We start from the raw sequence: 20,469 nt of genomic DNA, 5'->3' as shown, positions 1-20,469 counted from the left end.
CAGCCGTAAATCGAGTTAAAATTAAAAAAAAAAAAAAAAAAGCCCTACTAAGTCGATATACTGGGTGAAACGTAACCACGAATTTAAAATTGTCGATAGATTTTTCTAGAATTATCGATGCCATTGTGTAGTTTTTTTTCCACTTGACTGAGCAAGCTAAGAGAGCAGCTTAAATTGTTTTTATTTTCTTACCTATTCGTTTTCCCATACAATTAGGAAGAAAATTACCCCCCCTACCTCCAAGACATTTGTCATGATCATTTGTATTGTTTTAGCAATTGATATAGTGTTCATTGAGAGCTATTTAGCTGTAACATATCTGTGAACTAATTACTACACATCCTATTCAACAAAGAAGCTTTTTTGTGCCAGTTGCTCTGCTTCAAACAAACTAACCACGGAGAAAACACTTTTTTTATTCAGAAAATAGAAACAAACACACAACGCAGGGGCCCTCATGGCTGCAAGTCGTAGCCGAGCGGGTCGAGTCCCTGGTCCAATAGCGCCAGGGACGACTCCCTCAACTTTGAAAGGAAGCGTCTCAGCTCGTCCTTGGAAAACACCTGAAGAAAGCCAAAGCCATCGTGAGCCTTAGACAAGACGCAAAACAGAGCTGTCTACCTCGTAGAGGCGATGCTGGTCGGAGGAGATGATGTCAGCGAGCCGCAGCGCCTCCTGGTGTCTGGAGGAGCTCTGCAGCACGCTGAGCAGCAGGAAGCTGAGGCGAGGCAAACACAGCGAGCGCAGCGCCGACATTTGGTGGCCGCGCTCGGCATCCGGCTCCGAATCCTGACAACGACACAACGCGCGCTGGAGAATCCCTCCTGACCAAAGTGTGGCCGGGCCAATGAGCCTTTTTCCCACCTGAGCGTTGTCCACCATCCAACCGCCGTCAACAAACAGGAGCACGTTGTAGATTCTCTCCTTCACGTCTTCGGCCATGACGTCCAGGCGGTCGGACCAGGCCGACAGCGCCGCCTGCCGGCAAAAGCGCTTTTGAGATGCGTCGCAACCGGAAGAGGCCACACCACGCTCACCGCCACAAATACCTGGTACTCTTTCTCTCTCATCTCATTGGCTACTTGCTCTGTAAATTTGGCTTCGGGCGCAGGTGCGGGCTTCTGGGGGACGGCGCTATTGTGAGCGAACCAGTCGGCGAAGGCTTCGTGGGCTTCCTGCAAACGACATATTGAACCTCCGCGTCAGTGTGAAGGAAGACTCTGAAAGTATTCCGGATGGCAGACAGCGACCAGGTAGGCTCTGAGGCACAGATGCTCTCTGATGACGTTGTCGTCCTCGGCGGGCAGAGGCGACGTCTGGCCGAGTCCCGACCACCGGCAGTAGATTTCTTTGATGGAATCCTCGGGAACTTTGGAGAAGACCGCCTTGGCCGCGTCATGTTTCTCCAGAGCTGCAGGGGTGGAGGGATGTGACGCGACGTGACGTGCCGTGATGTGCCGTGCCGTGACGTGACGTGACGCTATGCGCTTGCCCGTTTTTACCCAGGAATCTCCTCATGATGGCGTTGGACTGCTTGAGGGCCTCGGCTCGGTGGGCCGGCTCAAACAGAAGCCAGTCGATGACGTCGATCTTCTTTTCGTCGTCCTGGAAGAAGACGCCACCGCATCAAAATGGATGCCGCCGCTTGTCGGTTTTTCACCTCCAAACCAACCTTTGTGGTTCCCGTCTCCGGAAGCTGGCCGTGAGGCGTGAACTCGCCGTCGTCTCGCTCCCGCACGGTCTCCACCACCAGTTTGGTCACAGCGGCCACATCCAAACCTACGCGAGCAAAAAAAAAAAAAAACGAGTGAGCTCGGCACGTGCTTGTCAGCTCGCCGTCCAAAGCGATGTCTGCGCCCTCACCGGCTTCGGCAGCGAGCTGCAGGCAGCGCGGCCGGACCTCCGGCTGGCTGATGGTCTCCAGGAAGGCGGCGTAGTGAGCGGTGGCCAGGTCGGCCGGCAGCTGACTGACGTAGCTGGCCACCAGGTTTGTCTGCCGGTCCGCAACCAGCAGGTTCACGTAGGCCTTCAGCACCTCCACGCATGCCTCCTCCTTCCACACGGAGACGCAAAGTTGGATTTTTTTCTTTCTTTCAATGAACACGTGCGCTTGTTTACCTTCAGGGCCACACCCATGGAGCGGAAAAAGAGCAGTAGGTGAGTCACGAAACGCAGCAGGTGCGACGGGAGCGCCTTGGGGGCCGTCAGCCAATCGCGGAACTCCTCCAGAAGACCTGAGAGAAACGTCACGCGCTTGCGAGGTCTTCCGTGGGCTCTCGGGTGACGAGGAGGAGCAAATCTTACCGTCCAGGTCTCCCAGGATGATGAACTTCTGAATGACATGGTAGTGCTCTTGCGTCTCCTCCAAGACCCTCTGCGTATACGCACGTGTCAGTCATGTGACCCTCATGGGAGGTGACGACATTTCACTTTTGTTTTGGCTTCTACCTTTGACTCCGATGCCTGGAGCTCCTCAAACACCTTTTCCAGCGTCCAGCTGAGAAAACAAGCCATCTGTGGGTGGCTCCCTTAGCTTGATATCACATGAATACTTGGTTGCGTGTTCATTACTTGGCTTCCAGGTATTCCCGTGGGAGCATCTCGACTTCCTGGTGGGCCATCCCTGAAGAGATCAGGTGCTTCTCCACCAGTGTGTCCACCATCACCTTGAAGTACGCCCACACGCAGTCCTCCCACGATTCACACACAGCCAGCACCTAACACACACACACACAGTCTTAGCTTAGCATGTCAGCGCACTGATGAAAAGTCGAAATGGGAGATCTTACTGGTTTAAGATTTCCACTCAGGCTGGCATAGATGGCTCGCTCATATCGGTTTAGCTGCTCCTGCAAAAAACAACACCAGCAGCACATTTGCACAAACGTTTCAAGACGATTTTCATGCACGTTCGTGTACCTCGGCAGCCATCCTCCAGGTGCAGGCCTTCCAGATGCCTCTTTGAGGGTTTCCTTCCACCGGGCGCAGCTCGGCGCTGCCTGCAGACCAACACCCTCAAATTGAGCTCCATTGGCGTGCGGGCCGGCGGCTACCGTCAATTTTTTGAAAGAGGACCTGAGTTGATGTTGGGATCGTGGTAGAGCTTCCAGCCTTCCAGAGTGGCTGCTCGCCAGGCCTGACCGCAGCGTGTGCACAGCCTCTGGGCCTACGCACACAACACGTGGGCACATTCGCAAGCACCATCAGATTATTTACGTACGTGACTCGCTAGTAAAAGGATGAACGGCTGAAATGTTGCAGAGCGCGCCGCTACCTCCTCGGTCATGCCGGCCCGAATGAGCGTGAACAGGATCTTCAGCAGACGGGCGTCGTCCTCCCGGTCCAGGTCCGCCAGGGGTCGCTGCTGGCGGAGGGGGGCGTCGGGGTCCTGAAAGCAGACCGTGACTGTGGCCGACGGCAGTCGCCGAGGATATCGTCGAGGAAACGGCTCTCACCAGCTCGGTGACCAGGGGGACGGTGAAGACGTTCCCGCTCTTGCGCCTCAGCTTCAGTGAGTGCAGCGTGTTCTCCCTGACACACACACACACACACACACTTAGACTTTTAGATACAAGTCTAAAGTAACAGTTGAACAGTAAACTCACCAGCAGACACTTTTGGAGTAATATTCAATGTTGTCGGAAAAGTCTGCCATCTGATCCTGGGCGATGCTCTCCAGCCAATCGACGACCAACTGCGGAGGAGAAGGCGCGCCACGCTGAGCCGAGCCGAGCCGAGCGCTAAAAGCGCAACACGGGCTCTGAGCGCATTTGTTACCTGACTTTGACGGACCGTGGCGTCGCGCTGGAAGAGATGCTCCACCGCCATTTTCTCACTTTCGGTGGGAAACTGCACGCACAATCAACATGAGGCATTGCTCCTAAATTGCCCTCGCGGAGAAACATTTCTTCAAATCTTAAATTCCACGCAGCAGAGGTCGATCACTCACTGCCACGTCGACCGCCATGTCATCTTCCGGCGCTGACTGGACGCGATCCCTGCCAAAAGAGCGAGCGGACGAGCCGGTCAGATGCGCTCGATCGGACGCGAGGCGCCGTCCGACGGGAAGCGGATGTCCACCTGTACAGGGAGGAGATGAGTCTCCAGGTGTGGCTCTCCTGCTGCAGTAACCAGCGCACTCCCGCCGTCTTGCTGCTCGGACCCGCTCGCAGCACCACCGACTGGAGCACGTCCACCTGAAACACCCGACAGAAGCTAAGCCTTCGCCTCAGATCGAGTCGCGCGTCCCTCCCGAAATCGCCGACCTTGTCCTGGCAGAGGCTCTGGTAATCCTCCAACAGCTCAAATATGCCAGACGAGGAGTGTTTCAAAAAGGACGCCAGGAAATCAGGGAACAGACTGGCCGCCGCTGCAAGAAGCAAAGGATCAGATGCCAAAGCACAACATGACGGACGGAGCGCCTTTGTTTCGCCCACCGGCCTCTCCGGGGTCGTCGTCCTTGAGCAGGGCCGAGCCGAGCTGGGCGATGTCCTCCGTGAAGAAGCTGCTGTTCCCCAAAGCCGCCACGGGCGACGCGTACAAGCTGTTAGTCCAGTCGCTGTCGTCCAAATTCTACGCGCGGCGTCAAAGTTGTCGGTCAAGCTCGCCCTCTTGATGAAATCCCGCCCGTTGCGTTTTCTCACCAGACTGCCGAGTGTGGTTCTCCGCGTGTGTGCGGAGTGAGGGGTTTGGCCCGCGTGAGCCCATACGGCGGAAACATCGGAAACCCTGGGAGTTACTGGAGGAAGACGACTCAAGTAAGGCAATTTTGCATTTCGATTCATTTAACTCGAGTTAATTTCCCGATTAAGAGCCAACCGCAGTAAATTCCTCATTATTGCCACAGCGTTGCCATACCAGCTTGTCTGAAAAGTGAGGCAGGCGTGTTCTTCAATGTGGAGCGCGCCGGCGTTACCATGGGAGCGCCAACATTACTGTTGCCGGGTGAGGGGACTAAAATCAGCGCTCAGGAATGCAACAATCAAGGCAGTGACAAGAAATCCAAAAGAATTCAACCACCACCAGCGTCACATTGAAGCAACACACGCAAACACTTGTTTGCAGGATACATGCCACCTTCTTCATTCGACGGCCAGCGACTGTCACCACGTCTTCTCGGACCACCGGAGACAGCAGCTCACTTTGACCCCTAAATAGTTACAAATACACAAACCGGTCAGAACCATTGAAGGACTCCATTGCGCTCGTCCACATCACATGTTGAACTCTGATCTGATGTATTAAAGCTGTTCACAGCTAAAGTGACCAGTATTGTGATCACAACATTAGCCGGCTAGCACCTCCGCTGGGGTGGGGGGGGAGGCGGAGTTAGCATCGTTAGCCCCCTGCTAACGCTCTCAACTAACTTGACTCACGCGAACGGATTGCTGAAAACACAGACGAATGCTCTGTCCAAACAGCTAAGGCGGTCTCAAAAGAAGTGTAAGTTGCGTGAGGTTGAAAAAAACGCTCAAATCTTCTTACCAGTCCATTTTCGCGAGATGTCACTTCCCGCTTCACGAGGTTCAACATGCGACTTCTTCGTGGAAAAATGAAGGTAGCGTCATCGACAGACAGCAGCCAATGTAACGCGAAACGTGTATGACATCAGATCAGATTAAATGCACTCCGCCTTTTGTGTATCCACGGTAATCGCGCTACAAGCTCAAAACAGCTCAAAACACATTTAGTGGCTCGGTGTGTTGTTTTAGTAGTTGCATTTGTGGCCTAGTAGTAGAGTGTCCGCCCTGAGACTGGAAGGTTGTGGGTTCAAACCCCGGCCTGGTCATACCAAAGACTATAAAAATGGGACCCATTGCCTCCCTGCTTGGCACTCAGCATTAAGGGTTGGAATTGGGGGGTTAGATCACCAAATGATTCCCGAGCGCGGCACCGCTGCTGCTCACTGCTCCCCTCTCCCCCAGGGGATGGATTAAAATCAAATGGGGATGGGTTAAATGCAGAGGACAAATTTCACCACACCCAGATGTGTGTGTGACGATGATCATTGGGACTTTAACTTTAATACCTCCGTACTACGGCGTTTGGCCAATAGGTGGCAGCAGAGACTTGATTTGAGCTATGTTCGTCCCCTCCAGTAGTAGGCAGCATAGTAGAGCAGTGTGCAGGGTGAATTGATGAATGTCTCCATTTCTAAGAATAGATCTTGCTCATTTAAGCCACCACATTTGTCAAACAGAAGACATTTCTTCCTCTTTCTTCTCTTCATCATCCTCCCATCTAATCCCGAGCAAAAAAAGATTTCCTCACGTGGCAATATTATCTCTGGAAATCCTCCTCAAGTCCGAGTCCCTCGGTTCTGACCTCTTTTAGTCGTACTGGGTCCAGTCCTCTTCTTGTCAGAGACCTTCTGCTCTGATGGTCACAGGTTCCCCTGGTCCAAGTCTCCTCAGATCGTTCTCTTCAAGTCCTTTATACTATTGTTGTGGTCTCAATGTTTGTTTGCGCTTGCTTTTCTTTTCTTTGGAGTTGTGAGGCCATTATGTGTGACTAAAAATAGAAATGGAATAAAGCAGAATTCAATGAAGGTCTCCTCGGAGAGGGGAGGGGAGGGGAGGGAGGGGAGGGGTGAGGACACGTAGGGAGGATGCGAGTGAGGAAGGGGGAGCATCTATCATCTCGGCAGCGGAAGAAAAAAAATGTTGACATTGAGGATTAAGTCAAAACAACACAAGGTGAATTCATTTATTTTGTGGGCCAAAAGTCTTGGATCCTGGTTCAACACACTTGTGTGTGTGTGTCCAAACAATTGCATAGCGTTGCTTTAAGACATGCACGCTGTGTGTGTGTATATTTCTTGGTTTTGTGTGACTCGTGTTTGTTGTTGATGTACTTGTGGTATTTGTTGGATGTGTTTCTTCTGCTTATGCTTTGTGTGTTCTTATGTGGTTTTGTGCATATGTGTGTGTGTGTGTGTGTGTGTTTGTGTGGGCGATAGAGTGGCACCTCCTGTTTTCAAACACATGAGTGCACACACACAAAAGTTGACTAACATGTTCCGCACACACAAAGGGGACGAGGAGGGAGGCGCTCCAGAGGGAGGAATGACATGCCTTGGGGGAGGTCCAGCGAGAGGGGAGCAGAGCATCCATCCATCACCTGAGTGAGAACAAGCCAGATGCTGCCGGACCTCTCCACGGTGGCCGTCTTTGCCTCCCGCTGAGCGCGTCGGCGTCCACGGCGTGAAAGCTCGGCTGTCCAATTTGGCTGGAGGGAGTCAGCATGGCGGCGGGGGCCTGGCTGCCGCTGGCTCGGGCGGCGGCGGTGGCTTGGATGCCCGTGGCCAACGCGCCCATGCCGGCGCTTCCGCCAGAAGGACGGCGCGGCAAAGACAACGTCCTCATCCTCAACGTGAGCGGAAGTCGATTCCAGACGTGGCGGGATACTCTGGAGCGCTACCCGGACACGCTTCTGGGAAGCTCCGAGAAGGACTTCTTCTTCCGGCAGGAGAGCGACGAGTTCTTCTTTGACCGCGATCCGGGCTTGTTCCGCCACATCCTGAACTTCTACCAGACGGGGAAGCTGCACTTCCCGCGTCACGAGTGCATCGCCGCCTTCGACGAGGAGCTCACCTTCTTCGGTATCGTGCCCGAAGTGATCGGGGACTGCTGCTACGAGGACTACAAGGACCGGCGGAAGGAGAACCAGGAGCGGCTCCAGGACGACGACGAGACGGATCCGAGCAACGAGCCCGCGCCGGCGGATTTGAACTGGCGAGAGTCCCTGTGGCGAGCCTTTGAGAACCCGCACACGTCAACCACGGCGCTGGTATTCTACTACGTCACGGGGTTCTTCATCGCCGTGTCGGTCCTCGCCAACGTTCTGGAGACGGTCCCGTGCGGGGCGAGACCGGGATCGGCCAGGTCCACGTCGTGCGGCGAGCGCTACGCCCTGGCCTTCTTCTGCATGGACACAGCCTGCGTGCTGATCTTCACGGTGGAGTACGTCCTGCGCCTGGTGGCGGCGCCCAGCCGCTTCAAGTTCGTCAAGAGCGTCATGTCGCTCATCGACGTGGTGGCCATCATGCCGTACTACATCGGCCTGGTCATGCCCGAGAACGAAGACGTCAGCGGCGCCTTTGTCACGCTTCGAGTCTTCCGCGTCTTCCGGATCTTCAAGTTCTCGCGCCACTCGGCCGGTCTCCGCATCCTGGGCTACACGCTGCAGAGTTGCGCCTCCGAGCTGGGCTTCCTGCTCTTCTCGCTCACCATGGCCATCATCATCTTCGCCACCGTCATGTTCTACGCAGAGAAGAGCTCCAAGGGCTCGGCCTTCACCTCCATCCCCGCCGCCTTCTGGTACACCATCGTCACCATGACCACGCTCGGGTAGGTGATGGGACACGCGCGCGCGCGCGCACGCACGCACGCTCCGTGAAAACGTTGCGGTCGGTCGGACACTCGAGAAGGTGCCGCCGATAAACTCGTTAAATGCTCCGTATTGACATTGAGGTCTCAATGGGCTCATGGTGGCGTGTTGTCATGGTTACGGCAACAAGAGGCCACCTCATCTCATGGCTTTTTGTCAGGCCGCTCCGACTTGCGTGTCCACGTGTGCGTTTGTGTGTACGCGTGGATCATGTTTCAGCAAAACACCTGCAGATAGGTGTCCACGCGCATATATTATTTAGTCACATGACCCACGCTGCGACCTGAAGAGGGGTTGCTTCGGTACCTTTGTTTCCATGGCAACACGCACCGCAAAGGCTTGCGGGTAGGGTGTGCCAATGTCACGTGCGTCCAGGTGATGTCCGTCACCTGGCCGCACCATGTGAGCGCACACGCGTTACATCAAAGCGCGCACGTGATGTAACGGCACATGACTGTCGTCGCGGGTGACGGTCAAGCATGGCCGTCGGCGCCGTCGGCGGCGGCCTGCTAGCAGTAAATAAGAAAGTGCCCCTTTCCGCTAGAATTGTTTTCTAAGCGTGCACGTGAACGCAACTCGGCCTCAGGCAACTTTTTTCCAGAGGTTGAACTAAGTTGCACGCATCGTTTTACTCGGCTTAACGTCAAATGATAATTGAACAGGAACGACTTGAGCTTTATTGCACAAATGATGTTGAGTCACAAGTCTCTACTGATGAGTATTGATTTTGCTAGTTGCATTATGCGTGTATTCATATTTTTACATTGATGCGGATACATATGTTGGTTTCATTTTTATTACGGTCATTCTTATTTCGCTTCTGATTCTGTAGCTTATTCTTGTGTACAGCGGAACCACGCCAGAGCTTTGACTCCCTCGTGTGGATACAAGTAGAATTGCAAGCATCTCACTTTTTTTTTTTCTTTTTTTTTTTCTTTTTTGCGAAGTGGTTGAAATTGGTTGAGTGAGCTGATAAATTGCGACCTGTTCCTCAGGTACGGCGACATGGTTCCGAAAACCATCATGGGCAAGATCGTGGGCTCCATCTGCTCGCTGAGCGGCGTGCTGGTCATCGCCCTTCCCGTGCCGGTCATCGTGTCCAACTTCAGCCGCATCTACCACCAGAGCCAGCGAGCGGAGAAGAGGCGCGCGCAGAAGGTGACAAGCTGCTACACCGCAACAACCATTTGACATATACAGTTGAAGAAATAATAATTGGAAAAGTCAGTCTTATTGATAAAAACAACAGTAGTTCTATCATTAAACAACAACAACAAAAAAAACGATTGCATGTGTTCACAAACAGAAAAGTCAGCTGGCTAGAATTCAAGCGGGAAAGAGCCAAGGCACCAGCGCCTACTTGCGCTACAAACTGCTGGCTGACGCCGAGGTACTGCGCGTGCCGGGTGCTGCTGACTGGCGTTTCCTCTGTCACGTGACCCACAAAAGAAGGAAACTTCTTCTTCCACTTGTAAAACGTGCAGGGCGCACAAGTAGACCTCTCGCTCGTCATCTTCTTTCCCCTCCTGCCTTCCTTCCGCTACCGTGCGATGTGACCTTTTTGCACGCTTCCAGTTTTGCCTCAAATGTGCAATGATGAACTCAAAACGCGGTCATGTGACCTTGCGTGTGTGCCAAGGCGTCCAAGGAGGCAGGCCGGGCGCTGCTGGACAAAGCCAACGCCGGCGCCAACATGGCGGCGCATCACCACCACTTGCTGCACTGCCTCGAGAAAACCACGGTGAGCTCGGCGACCAAGACTTTCCGACCCGCTACATTTGATGTGAACATTTTGATTTTGGATCAGAGCTTGCAATTTGTGGAGCGAGCTTCGGTGGAGTGGAGCTGCTCCGAGGAGGCCTTGTTGAAGCGGGGCCGGTCTCGCTCGTCCTCTTCCTCTTTCTCGTCTACCTCGCCGCCAGCTTTAACTTCCTGCTGCGTCCGGACCAAACGGAGCCATTTGGAGTCGGACGCCGCTCCAGCTTCGCAACGAGCGCTGACGTAAAAGCCTTTTGAGCGTTTCCATCATCTCCAGATGAATGTCCGTCATTCCACTTGTCTCCACAGTCGCTCCAGCTTGAACGCCATCTTGGAGGAAGCCGTCCCGCTAAACTACAAAGGCCCGGCGGCCGCCATCGCTGACGCACCGTCGTCCGGCACCCGAGGCCACCTTCGGCACACCTCCGACAATGTCCGCGTTTCGGAGCTCTGACGCAAGCCGGACGACGGGGGAGGAAATTCCCGTTGGTGGTGTAATGTTCCAGGTATCTAAGATGCTCCGTTGTTCAGGTGCTTTTTTTTTAACATGCTAAGCTTGCTGCTAGCCTCATTCAGGATAGGAACTCCTCAGGTTGATTGACCTTTTAAAATATGCCCGACACTTTATTGATAGGATTTGTTGATTTATTTGCATGACACGTTTGCGGAAAACCATTTAAGTGTTTGTTCAACATCCTTCATATTGCCTACACACACAAAAGTTGTACAAAGAGAGCAAAGTGGATATGAAGGACGTGGAAGAAATGCTCCAATGGCCACACACCTTCCGATGCATGACCTTCTGCCTATGATACTTATTTTTGCGTCAATATGCAAAGTTGAGCTTCCTCGTGTCCCGAGAATCTCAGTTCGAATGATAAATTCGTGTTGATCACATGTACGTCTTGATGATGCTTGTGATTTTTCTCCTCTTATTATTCTTGTGCATGCGGGCGGGGCAAGAGATGATTGACAGCGTGTGCGGTGTTGTAATAAATTTCATTTAATAGAAAGAAAGAAATGCCCTCATTTGTCTCAGCGAGAATACGCCATCTCGACTATTATTAAAGCGACAAGCTCCTCCTGTTGGTTTCCGCTCGGCTCGCTTCCTTTGTGACCTTTAACCTCTGGGAACATTCCTGTACAATGGGAAATAAACACAGAGCATTTCTCACACACACACACACACACACACACGCACACATTCGATACTTCAACAGTTTGCCACAATGCTAGGAGACGCTTTGCAAGTGGCGCTCGGCGGGCCGGCCGTGAGCGAGGGCCTCGACGCCTCTTGTGGGCGCCGCCGGCCAGCCTCCCCGTTCTTTGGGCCCCTTGCGTCGTCCGTAGTGAAGTGTCCAGAGCAGCGTGAGGGTGAGCGCCATGGCCAGGATCTGGGCCACGCCCAAGGCCACGCCCAGGAAGCGCAGCATTCGCAGCGGCGCGCTCGAGCGGATGAACGACAACAGCTTCGGCCCGCAACCCTGGAGGTGAGAAGCCACGTCGTCATCGTTGTCGAGGCGGTCGCGGGCGGCCTCTCACCTCTTGGTGGAGATCGCTCAGGTCGTGCTGGTGGGCGCGGCGAGCGCATCCGGGATACTGATTGGAGCAGCACGAGTCGGGAGGCCACTCCCTCTCCGTCATCTCCAGCCAATCCGTGAAGTAGATCACCCCGCAGCACTCAAACTGCACGCGCACACAAACGTGGGTGTATGATGTGTGTGTGTGTGTGTGTGTGTGCGAGGCAACCAACCTCTGTCTGAAAGACGTTCCAGGTGTGCGTTAGCCACTGATGCTGGCCAAGGCCGAAGTTGGACATGCGGAACTTTAGACTGATCATGTCAGAGCGCTGCACAGGGGGCTGAATACAGCAGGTGACAACACAAACACACACACACACACACACACACACACACACACACACACACTGTTAGCTCGGTGTGTCACCCCTCTGCTGATAATAAAACACGCACGTACACAAATGCCACGCGGTTTGTGTGTGTGTGTGAGAGACACCTGCTCATAGGTCCACAGAGCGCTGGCCAATTCCACACACAAGATGACCAGCAGACTTCCAAAGTACTGCAACACAAACCCAGTCAGCGTGCGTGTGCACGTCAATCAGTCTCAGCCAATGGGAAGCCGCCTTACCCAGGACAGCATCATGAGGTCACAGCGCAGCGTGCCGCACACGCCCAACATGGCCACCATCAGCAGAAAGCAGCACACCGCCACCAGGACGGGATGGACGACGGGCGCCAACGTCACCGCCGCCGCCTCCTCCAGCCTGTGCGCGCACACACACACACACACACGTGGATGGTTGTTGGGTTGTTTTGTGTACATGCATACTGACCTGGTGTGAGCGGTCAGAGTCAGGACGGCGTTCAGGGACTCTCGAATCCACGCCGCCACACCCAGAATGCACGCAGACATCAGCTGTAAGCACAAGCGCGCGTTCACACATGGATCAGGTTCTGCTACAGAAATAACATTTGAGAATGTCAAACATGTCACACTCACACAACATAACAATCCTGCCTTCCACTACTGTATGACCTTTCTGCACGCTCACCACAACACGCATACGCAACACGTACAGACACACAGACATGACACACACTCAACAACAACAACAACACAACTAGACACACACAAATGAATGCAGACATGATGGTCGATGAACTACATCTTCATGAGTCACGTCAATGAGTCCGAACCGGGTCCAACCAAGTTGCATTTCTTACCCAGAAGAGCACGTTGAGCGTGTAGAGAAAAAGACGCACGCATCTCACGGCGTCCTCTCTCGCCATCGGACACTTTGGACATGAAAAGTTTTAGACCAGCGCGGCGGCATGCTGGAGTGGGCTTAGCCGGGTCGGTTCCGACTAATGCGCGGTCAGTTGTCCTCTGCTGGAGTGGGAAAAAATAAAAAGGCCAACAACAGGTGGTGCCAGCCTGCCCGGTGCTACTTGTGAGTGGACGTGTTTCTCCAAGGAGTGCGCGCGCACACACGCACACGCACATCCTCCCGAAATAGTCACGAGATGACGAGCGCACCCACGTCATCCACGGCAGGATGTCTGCTCCCCGGAGGAGGTCGGTGGGGAGGAATGTGACCCCAAGTTCCTCCTCCTATTTCATTTTTATGGTTATTATTTTACTTTTGGGGGTATTCTTCTGTTTTTGAACCATCTTTTTTGTTTTTTCGGATAATTCTCTTTTTACGGAATAAATAAAAATTGAGAACCCCCCATTTTTTCATTGGTTGTATAACAAAATAAATCAACAATTGTTAAATGTACATGTCAACTTGTTTATTTCTTTATAATTCTTTTTTGTTAGTAGATGAATCGACTTGGCAGTTATTTAATGAGACGTTTTTGGAAGATTGAATTATTCCACTTAGTGTCCAGTAGAGGGCAGAAAAGCGCAGCACACTGTCTCATCTGCAGTAGAGGAAGAGACGAAGAAGTCGTTCATCCCCTTTTCCTCTGTCCACCCTAAAACGCAGACATCATGGTGAGTTTCGATTTTTTTTATTCTCTTTTTTTAACTTTAAAAAGACCAATAGAACCGAAAGCAGAATTTCCGTTAAAGTCAAGCATACGGAGAGGCACCTTTGGAGGATGACATCGCATCCGCGTCTTGCCTCTGTTAGCTCTCCGTTAGCTGGTGATGCTAACCGGCGAGCACATGGGCGTATCAGCACGCTAGTGACTAAGATGATGCTAACTACTGGTAGCTCTTCGCCGTGATTACATTTTTACATTTTAATGTCCGTTCACTTTGTTATTAATTGGCATAAGATGAAGTGGTTTTTGTGCATTTTGTTTAGCTTTCATAGCTCTTTAGCTATAGCTAGTCGTTTTGTCTTTGTGGCTGTCAGTCAGAGCCTCATTAAGGGATATGAGGTAAAATATGGGTAAGATGTGAAGAAACTGGTGAAATACTGCGTTGCATCATGCACTGCTTGTAAGATTTTCTTCTTGGATGTTCGTTGGCAGGAACGTTTTGTCATTTTATTATCTTTTCTCGAAGCTTCTCTCGGGTGCGGCGTTCAGGGGTGCTCGGATTTATTGGCTTTTGAGTGTTTTGTATCTTCTTTTTAGAATATATTGTTTAGCAATTTCTTGCAACCAATCATTGTTGTGAATTTGCATGATGTTTTTTCTGCAGGCTTCCCTTTCGATGGCCCCGGTTAACATCTTCAAACAAGGAGCTGATGAAGAAAAAGCAGAAACTGCGCGTCTGGTGCGTGTATTTGTGCTTTATCTCTAAATTGGGGGGAAACGGTCAATGTTAAGCTCACAACGATATGAACTTGTCCCTGCAGTCATCATTTGTGGGGGCCATTGCCATTGGAGACCTGGTGAAAAGCACCCTGGGACCCAAAGGCATGGTGAGTTAATTAGTTTTTCTTCCAGCTTGGTGCTAACGTGTCATTCAAAATGCGAATGGAACATAAACTCAGCTCATGTGCATTATGTTTTTCAGGACAAGATCCTGCTGGGCGGCGGCAAAAGCGGCTCGGTGACGGTGACCAATGACGGCGCCACCATCCTCAAGGCCATCGGCGTTGACAACCCTGCCGCCAAAGTTCTGGTTGGTGAGTTAAAACACCTGGCGAGGGTCTCAAGTGTGCACATCTACGCGGAGCTTATGGACCTTTTGTACGTACACAGACATGTCAAAGGTTCAAGACGATGAAGTCGGTGACGGGACCACGTCTGTCACCGTTCTGGCGGCCGAGCTTCTCCGGGTAAGAACCTGTCCAGTTTTAGTCTCAGAGGCCACATTTTATTGTGCGTAAGGTGGAATACGGAATTTTAATACACCGAGAGCCGGATGTACACTTCCTCCATCGGCGTAACACACTTCCTCTTTGACTGACAGGAGGCGGAGCTTTTGATCGCCAAGAAGATCCACCCGCAGACGATAATCTCTGGGTGGAGGAAGGCCACGCAGGTAGCCAGAGATGCCTTGAGGGAGGCAGCCGTGGACCACAGGTGCTCTGCTCCGATCGGCTCTTGAAATTATTCGGTCGGGCGTGGCTATTCAGCATATCTCATCTCCAAATATTGCTTTGTTTTTTCTTCTCGGCGGGCTGCGTGTTTCCGTAGCAACGACACAGCCCGTTTCCAAGAGGACCTCCTGAACATTGCGCGCACCACGCTGTCCTCCAAGCTGCTGACCCACCACAAGGATCACTTTTCCCAGCTGGCCGTAGACGCCGTCTTGAGGCTGAAGGGCTCCGGCAACCTGGAGGCCATCCACGTCATCAAGAAGCTCGGCGGCAGCCTCACCGATTCCTACCTGGACGAAGGTGAACGAGCGCACCCGAAGGCGGCAAACCTGATACTGACACCGCTTTGTTTGTTCAGGCTTCCTGCTGGACAAGAAGATCGGCGTGAACCAACCCAAGAGGCTGGAAAACGCCAACATCCTCATCGCCAACACGGGCATGGATACGGACAAGATCAAGGTGGGTGACGGACGGACGGACGGACGGACGCACGGCCAGCGTTAAAGAAGATGAAGAGAAAGGGCCGAGATGACCTCGCCGATTCTCGTCCCTGCAGATCTTTGGCTCGAGGGTCCGCGTGGACTCCACGGCCAAGGTGGCTGAGATCGAGCTGGCCGAGAAGGAGAAGATGAAGGAGAAGGTGGAGCGCATCCTCAAGCACGGGATCAATTGCTTCATCAACAGGTCACTCAGCGATCCATCCTTGCTACTCCTGTTTTTGTTTTTTTGCCACTGACCAATTTGTGGGGAAAATACGAATTTGGACATCACGGGTTGACCATATACAGAAATGTCATGTGTGCGTTGACTCGGCAGGCAGCTGATCTACAACTACCCCGAGCAGCTCTTCGCTCAGGCCGGCGTCATGGCCATCGAGCACGCCGACTTTGCCGGCGTGGAGCGCCTGGCCCTCGTCACTGGTACGTGACCTCGCTGCGATATCATCGCTTGAGCCCGATCTTGAAAAGTGCCCGTGCGCCGTAGGCGGCGAGATCACGTCGACGTTCGAGCATCCTGAGCTGGTGCAGCTGGGCCACTGCAAACTCATCGAGGAGGTGATGATCGGCGAGGACATGCTCATCCACTTCTCGGGCGTCGCCATGGGTACGCACATGAAAAGTGCCAGTTGTTGTTTTTTTTCATAATTTAACGCACTAGTGCAATACGAAATCCGTCAATTCCACCGACTAAAGCCGAGTTGTGACGGTGCAGGCGAAGCGTGCACCATCGTGCTGCGAGGAGCCACTCAGCAGATTCTGGACGAGGCGGAACGCTCGCTGCACGACGCCCTGTGCGTGCTGGCGCAGACCGTCAAGGAGCCGCGCACCGTCTACGGAGGAGGTAAAAAAAAAAGTTCTCCCTGGCATAAAAAAAAGAAAAAAGAATTCATGCCGTTGCGGTATTGTGTGTTGAGGCTGCTCCGAGATGCTGATGGCCAAGGTGGTGAGCGATTTGGCCAACAAGACGCCGGGCAAGGAAGCGGTCGCCATGGAGTCCTTTGCCAAGGCTTTGAGGATGGTAACAAAAATGCTCGCTAAATCGATGAGTGGAAAGGTGATTTATTTATTTCATGCTTTCCTTCTCAGCTGCCCACCATCATCGCAGACAATGCCGGCTACGACAGCGCCGACCTGGTGGCCCAACTGCGCGCGGCGCACCAGGACAACAAGACCACCTTTGGTTTGAGTGAGTGGACGCACGAGAGCGCTTAAAATGGAGCAAGTTCCCCGACTGAGCACTTTTGGTTTGCCCGCAGACATGTGGGAGGGCACAGTGGGCGACATGGCGGCTCTGGGCGTGACCGAGTCCTTCCAGGTGAAGCGTCAGGTGCTGCTGAGCGCCTCCGAGGCGGCCGAGATGATCCTGAGGGTGGACAACATCATCAAAGCGGCGCCCAGGTCAGTCACGCGCATAAGTGGACACCGGACGGATGCCCAAATGGACTCGCTGACGCCACGTCCGTCTTGTTTGATTGCAGGAAGAGAGTTCCTGACCACCATCCGTGTTAGATGAAGACCGCCATCTTTATTTATCGGTGTACTTCAAAAAAATAAATAAAAAATTCCTTCTTCTGTAGTGGGAGCACTTTTTGGCAGGCTAGCGTTAGCTGCTACTGCTCGTGTTAGCCATTGGTCCGCAACGCATCTTTTTGAATGGTTTTCTTTGGTTTTGTTGACGCAAATAAAAACGAAGGTTACATCAAGTCGCAATCGGCGTCATTATTATAATTTTTCATTTCCCGAATGACTTCTTTTATAAAAGGCAGCAGAAATGTTGTTCTTGTCACGCTGAAACAATCCCAAATGGCAGCGAGTCAACACAAACGGTCGGGCGTGCGCACGTATTGATCGGGACCCCCTCCAACGTTGGCTGATAAGCTGGCGCACGTCTGTCGCTCACCATTGTGCAGCGGACGCCGCGGACACGATGGACGCCCTGAAGGTGCTGCTACTTTTCCTCCTGGGCGCCTCCACTGGGTTGGCTCTCTTAAGGTAACAAAACATGAGACTATGACATCTCGCCGGGTATGAAGGACCTCCGTTCCGACATCGGGCAGGGTTCCTCTACAGCGGGGGCGCTCCATTCGCTCGCAGCTGCGCGCCGACGGCGTGCTGAGGGACTTCCTGCGCGAGCACCATCCCGACGCCTTCAGTCGGCGCTACGCCCATTGCTACCCCGCCGGGACGCCTTCGCTGCGCCTGGGACGCACCAGCCAGAAGCTCTACAACTTCATGGATGTAAGAACGAGCTGGTGCAATCTGTGATCAACTCCAAAAGTTTCAGCAAATGAGCATTTCCATATTAAAGATGAATGATGATGTCATTTTTAATTGCGCAAGCTGATGGGATTTTTTAAATTTTTGTTTCCAATCAGGCTCAGTACTTTGGTCAGATTAGCCTCGGGTCTCCAGAACAGAACTTCTCTGTGGTTTTTGACACTGGCTCAGCGGACCTCTGGGTGCCGTCGTCGTACTGCGTCAGCCAGGCTTGCGGTAACACACACACACACACACACACACACACACACACACACACACGTGTCACGGCTTGACCCGCGTGTGTATCTCTGAAGTGTCAGAGCGGTTTGACCGTGTGAGATGATAAGAGGTCAGTAACCTGCGTGCGCGTTTGCAGCGGTGCACAAACGTTTCCGAGCGTTCGAGTCTTCTTCGTACAGCCACGATGGCCGAAGCTTCGGCATCCATTACGGATCGGGTCATCTGCTCGGGGTCATGGCCAGAGACACGCTCAAGGTTGACGCCGGTCCTCTCCCGCCGTCTCGCGGACCGAGAGATAAATGTCGCGCCCGCGTGTTTCTGCGCAGATGGGCGAGATGAGCGTGCCGAGCCAGGAGTTTGGCGAGTCGGTGTACGAGCCGGGCTCCACTTTCGTGGTGGCGCGCTTCGACGGCGTGCTGGGGATGGCCTATCCCCGCTTGGCCGAAATCCTGGGGAACCCCGTCTTCGACAACATGATGACGCATAACAACATGGACCAGCCCGTCTTTTCCTTCTACCTCAGCAGGTCAAATTCTGTCTTAATTCTGCGGACGGCCCGTTGACCCCCCCCCGACAACTGACGGAAACGGTCACTGGCGTCCCGCAGGCAGTCAGGTAGCTCTCGAGACGTGGACGGCCACCTCCTGCTGGGCGGCACGGACGAGGCTTTGTACGACGGACCAATCACGTGGCTTCCCGTCACCACCAAAGCATACTGGCAAATTCTTATGGACGGGTGTGACGCAAACTAGCTCTCTCACTAACTACTTCCTGGTTGCGTGTTCCTCGTGTTTCGTTACGAGAGCTTGCTGTGCGCGTGTGTGTTTCAGTGTTTCTGTCCAAGGCTTGAAGTCATTGTGTCCTCGCGGCTGCGAGGCCATTGTGGACACGGGCACCTCCCTCATCGCCGGCCCCACCAATCAAATCCTCACTCTGCAGCAGCTCATCGGGGCCACGCCCACCAGCATCGGCGAGGTCGGTGCGGCTGTCAGTGTGTTTTCGTGGACTTCTGCCAGTGTGGATGTGATTTCTCGATACAGCCATCTGTGACCTCATTTCAGCTCACCCAACTGTTTATGTTTTTGCGCCCGCTTGTCAGTTCTTCATCGACTGCACCAGGTTGTCGAGCTTGCCTCACGTGACGTTCGTTTTGGGCGGAAACGAGTTCACGCTGACGGCCGAAGACTACGTCAGGAAGGTGAGGAAGGTCCCGCCCGGGGAGCGACCAAGCGCTTCGGCCCCGTCACTCTTATCCTCCTTTGCCGCCGTCAGGAGATGCTGGATGACAGAGAGCTGTGCCTGAGCGGCTTCCAGGCCATTGACATCGTTTCGCCTCAGGGCCCGCTGTGGATCCTTGGAGACGTCTTCCTCACCAAGTTCTACAGCATCTTCGATAGAGGGAACGACCGCGTGGGCTTGGCCCCCGCTCGCCATCCTGCTTAAGTTGTTGCTAATGCTCTGATTGGCACCAATAAAGGCTAACATTCTCAAAGGCTTTCAATCGTGCATATGAGAGTGTCAATTGTTTGCGTGAAAGAGAGTTTTAGAAATGTGTGAGAGCGATTTGTGTGAAAGGGGTTTTATGTGTGAGAGAGTGTTTCACATGATTGGTTGCATTTTCATAATGAATGGATAAGGTAGACGTCATTATTTTTTCGTTTATTTTCTGTTTTTTGACTTTCAAGCAGAGTGAGACGTCTTTCCAGGGGCCAGAAACAGCACAGAGTGATGCACTTACCGATCGTTTGCAGTTTCCAACTATCTATGGTCAGTTTTAGCCGCGCGCATTCCTCCACTTCCGGATACCTTGTCGCCTGACGTCAGACTGCGGTGGTTTTCGCGGCAAACTCAAGTGCACGGTCCCCTTCGTTCGTTGACAAATAAACCCGAAGCGTCTAAAATCTCTCCAAAACAGACGTATACAAATTTGGTTGTGAGTAACTTGACTATTCCTTGTTGTGTTTGTACGTTAACTACAACCAGAGAAGCAGTTAGCTTGTTGTTGCTAAGACAGCTAGCATCTTTAGCATTAGCGACACCTGCTAGCTTGTTAGCTACCTCGCTCTTAATCACCCGACTGCCGTCATCACGTCTTGTGTTATGTTGATAACCTTTACACTTGATAATATGCTTCAAAATGTTATAAAAAGAAGTTGTACAATCTTTTATGATACTGTATGGACCAAATGTATGTAAGTTTACATTTCTTCCTGAAATCGACACTAATGTATATGTATGGGTGGTGGCACAATATTGATGGTGTCATTGCTTGCTGTGCACGTTCTCAGTGGCGACATG

The 20,469-nt window shown here is 52.8% G+C and overlaps 5 protein-coding genes and 1 long non-coding RNA gene across 7 annotated transcripts; 4 read left to right on the top strand and 2 right to left on the bottom strand.

The window, feature by feature from the left end:
• Positions 1-401: 401 nt before the first annotated feature.
• On the bottom strand, positions 402-5,718 carry nup107 (nucleoporin 107). The gene is made up of 27 exons (XM_049760348.1): positions 5,485-5,718; positions 5,070-5,149; positions 4,858-4,953; positions 4,644-4,738; positions 4,437-4,572; positions 4,266-4,369; positions 4,081-4,196; positions 3,950-3,998; positions 3,778-3,849; positions 3,606-3,694; positions 3,456-3,531; positions 3,275-3,388; positions 3,076-3,166; positions 2,920-2,999; positions 2,790-2,849; positions 2,572-2,717; positions 2,449-2,497; positions 2,305-2,374; positions 2,119-2,234; positions 1,864-2,053; positions 1,673-1,779; positions 1,503-1,605; positions 1,251-1,411; positions 1,050-1,175; positions 865-978; positions 622-789; positions 402-563 (listed from the first exon to the last, which is right to left on the bottom strand). The coding sequence occupies exons 1-27, from the start codon at positions 5,490-5,492 to the stop codon at positions 456-458; spliced, it is 2,724 nt and encodes a 907-aa protein (XP_049616305.1). The 5' UTR covers positions 5,493-5,718; the 3' UTR covers positions 402-455.
• LOC125992006 (uncharacterized) lies at positions 1,839-5,265 on the top strand. Its single transcript, XR_007489503.1, has 6 exons — positions 1,839-1,987; positions 2,125-3,181; positions 3,262-3,511; positions 3,680-4,545; positions 4,647-4,757; positions 4,847-5,265. It is a non-coding gene; the product is annotated as an uncharacterized lncRNA (long non-coding RNA).
• A 968-nt stretch (positions 5,719-6,686) lies between the features above and the next one.
• On the top strand, positions 6,687-11,000 carry LOC125991950 (A-type voltage-gated potassium channel KCND2-like). Of its 2 annotated transcripts, XM_049760418.2 has the most exons (5): positions 6,687-8,348; positions 9,384-9,546; positions 10,028-10,129; positions 10,196-10,389; positions 10,456-11,000. In XM_049760418.2, the coding sequence occupies exons 1-5, from the start codon at positions 7,243-7,245 to the stop codon at positions 10,598-10,600; spliced, it is 1,710 nt and encodes a 569-aa protein (XP_049616375.1). In that variant the 5' UTR covers positions 6,687-7,242; the 3' UTR covers positions 10,601-11,000. The 2 variants fall into 2 exon arrangements, 1 of the variants encoding a protein (XP_049616375.1); XR_007489497.1 differs by lacking the exon at positions 10,456-11,000 and having other exon boundaries at positions 9,695-10,129; positions 10,196-10,239.
• Positions 11,001-11,126: 126 nt separating this feature from the next.
• tspan12 (tetraspanin 12) lies at positions 11,127-13,184 on the bottom strand. Its single transcript, XM_049760508.2, has 7 exons — positions 12,894-13,184; positions 12,503-12,585; positions 12,298-12,433; positions 12,163-12,228; positions 11,900-12,007; positions 11,689-11,832; positions 11,127-11,630 (listed from the first exon to the last, which is right to left on the bottom strand). Exons 1-7 carry the CDS (start codon positions 12,957-12,959, stop codon positions 11,379-11,381), a joined length of 855 nt encoding a protein of 284 aa, XP_049616465.1. The 5' UTR covers positions 12,960-13,184; the 3' UTR covers positions 11,127-11,378.
• Positions 13,185-13,526: 342 nt separating this feature from the next.
• Positions 13,527-17,375, top strand: cct2 (chaperonin containing TCP1, subunit 2 (beta)). The gene is made up of 16 exons (XM_049760434.2): positions 13,527-13,668; positions 14,326-14,400; positions 14,483-14,548; positions 14,644-14,755; positions 14,832-14,908; positions 15,043-15,155; positions 15,270-15,472; positions 15,531-15,631; positions 15,729-15,856; positions 15,989-16,092; positions 16,157-16,276; positions 16,385-16,513; positions 16,587-16,690; positions 16,759-16,858; positions 16,929-17,070; positions 17,151-17,375. Exons 1-16 carry the CDS (start codon positions 13,666-13,668, stop codon positions 17,179-17,181), a joined length of 1,608 nt encoding a protein of 535 aa, XP_049616391.1. The 5' UTR covers positions 13,527-13,665; the 3' UTR covers positions 17,182-17,375.
• Positions 17,376-17,473: 98 nt separating this feature from the next.
• nots (nothepsin) lies at positions 17,474-19,672 on the top strand. The gene is made up of 9 exons (XM_049760483.1): positions 17,474-17,664; positions 17,730-17,910; positions 18,048-18,165; positions 18,308-18,426; positions 18,498-18,697; positions 18,779-18,907; positions 19,002-19,146; positions 19,271-19,369; positions 19,444-19,672. The coding sequence occupies exons 1-9, from the start codon at positions 17,600-17,602 to the stop codon at positions 19,612-19,614; spliced, it is 1,227 nt and encodes a 408-aa protein (XP_049616440.1). The 5' UTR covers positions 17,474-17,599; the 3' UTR covers positions 19,615-19,672.
• The last annotated feature ends 797 nt before the right edge of the window (positions 19,673-20,469 follow it).

Source organism: Syngnathus scovelli, chromosome 22 (genome assembly GCF_024217435.2).
Source record: "Syngnathus scovelli strain Florida chromosome 22, RoL_Ssco_1.2, whole genome shotgun sequence".
Taxonomy (NCBI): domain Eukaryota; kingdom Metazoa; phylum Chordata; class Actinopteri; order Syngnathiformes; family Syngnathidae; genus Syngnathus; species Syngnathus scovelli.
The sequence above is the reverse complement of the archived record's forward strand: the minus strand, read 5'-3'. Positions and strand labels throughout refer to the sequence as shown.